This window comes from Octopus bimaculoides, chromosome 13, assembly GCF_001194135.2.
Source record: "Octopus bimaculoides isolate UCB-OBI-ISO-001 chromosome 13, ASM119413v2, whole genome shotgun sequence".
Taxonomy (NCBI): Eukaryota; Metazoa; Mollusca; class Cephalopoda; order Octopoda; family Octopodidae; genus Octopus; species Octopus bimaculoides.
In genome coordinates, this window is record NC_068993.1 from 61,675,975 (window position 1) to 61,677,859 (window position 1,885).

Consider the following 1,885-nt stretch of genomic DNA (forward strand, 5'->3'; position numbering starts at 1 on the left):
CCACGCCTGCGCCTATCTGTCTAGATGTTCGTTGCAGCATGCACGATTATACTTACTTCAATGCTACAATGACAATCAAACTTGGTGGAATAATTGAAGCGTATAACAGATGTTGCCATTTAGGAAATACATATGCCACACCAGCGAGAATCATTGCTCCAATACCGAAAGTTCCATGCATGAGGTAATTCAAACGCATTCTGTAGTTTTGGGTGACACATTCTTGCACTGTTATATAGAAAAAGACATCAAGCTAAAATGTCTTAATATAATATATTACAAATACAAATAGGGGCTTCAATTTTTGTCACAAGGCCAGCAATTTTAGGGGATCCCAATGTTCACCTGGTTTTTATTTTATCAACACCGAAAGGATGAAAGGCAAAGTCGGCCTCGGCGGAATTTGAACTCAGTTTTCAACCATCGGTTCAATCAAAGTTACACTTCACCAGAATTTGCAGCGTTTACCCTTTACTTGTTTCAGTCATTAGAGTGCGACCATGCTGGGGTACGGCTTTCAAGAATTTTTAGTCAATAGTATCGACCCCAGTACTTATTTTTGAAAGCCTGTTTATTCTATCGGTTTCTATTGTCGAACTGCTAAGTTACAGAGACGTAAGCACACCAGCACCGATTTCAAGAGATGCTGGGGGACAAACTCAGATAGAAAGATACACACACATATGTGCATATATACGGTGGTCTTGCTTCAGTATCTGCGTACCAGACCCATTCACAATACTTTGGTCGGCCTGAGGCTATAGTAGAAGACACTTGCTCAAGGTCTCACACAATGGGACTGAGCCCGGAACCATGTGGTCGGAGAAGCAAGCTTCTCGCCACACAACCACGCCTGCAGTTGTCTTGTCTCACAGTTATAAATTGATAATATCTCCATGTTCATCGAAGGTCACGATGAAGTACTTTGTATTTCTTCCTTGTGACACATCACTGAATGCCTCTTTCATTACTCACCGATCCGTATCAGATATAAATAATAAACAATATTTACAGGAATGTCCCTTTCATTAAGACACCTTTATAGCCTTCCTCTTTTAAGGGCCATATGGAAAAACCAAATGTCTTTCGTACATTTCTTGACCTGTACTGTGGTAGGGTTGTAAAAACTCCCAATCGTTTTCTTTTGCATGCATCTTTAGTTCACTTGTGGTAATGCCGGTAACTCATGTCTCACGTTGTCTCCGTTTCTTCATGAACCCCCACTTAATAGGCAAACGAATACACTGTTCTCGGTAGTATAATAATTTTTTTCAGATGGTTCTGCCGTAGTAAGAGAGCACCAGGAAATATACCACTAGTGAATAGCAGACAATGTTTCAGATGTAGACAAAAAAAAGAAAACAACAACAAAAAGCCACGATTTACATGCTAAAACTATCTACTTTAGAAAAGGAGTAATCCAATGGGACTATATTTCTACTCTTCTGATGGTCTTGCTATTTTAAATCAACAAACAAGGCCGGATTTGGATACAAATGTTATAGAAAAACAATCAACCATCGTTTGTAAACGAGCGTCTTCAAGTTGTATAATCCTCATGATAAACTCGTAATACTAAAGCAAGCAGCAGATGAATTCATCAGAGAAATGTATATGAAATAGAGATTAGAAACATACAACAGAATAACGTTCAACAGGTAAAAATTAAGAACGATATCCTGTTAGATACAGTCACAGAAATAATAAGAGAATTCAACCAAACACAGATATCTGGGAAGTGTACAATATACAAATTAAAGAAAATATTACATAATAAAGGACATATTTGATGCTCCTACAATATGAAATATTCGTGGGCTGAGTGTCATTGATCATAGATATATTTTTTAATTAGGGCTGACCATAGGCTACAAAGCAATCAATT

General features: G+C 37.9%; 1 protein-coding gene across 1 annotated transcript in view; it reads right to left on the minus strand.

Moving 5' to 3' along the window:
• LOC106880856 (uncharacterized) overlaps window positions 1-1,885 on the minus strand; it is an 11,237-nt gene that overhangs the window by 3,537 nt on the left and 5,815 nt on the right. The window contains exon 3 of the mRNA XM_014930996.2: window positions 82-228. Coding sequence (XP_014786482.1) covers window positions 82-228 — 147 coding nt within the window. The remainder of the gene's footprint in view (window positions 1-81; window positions 229-1,885) is intronic.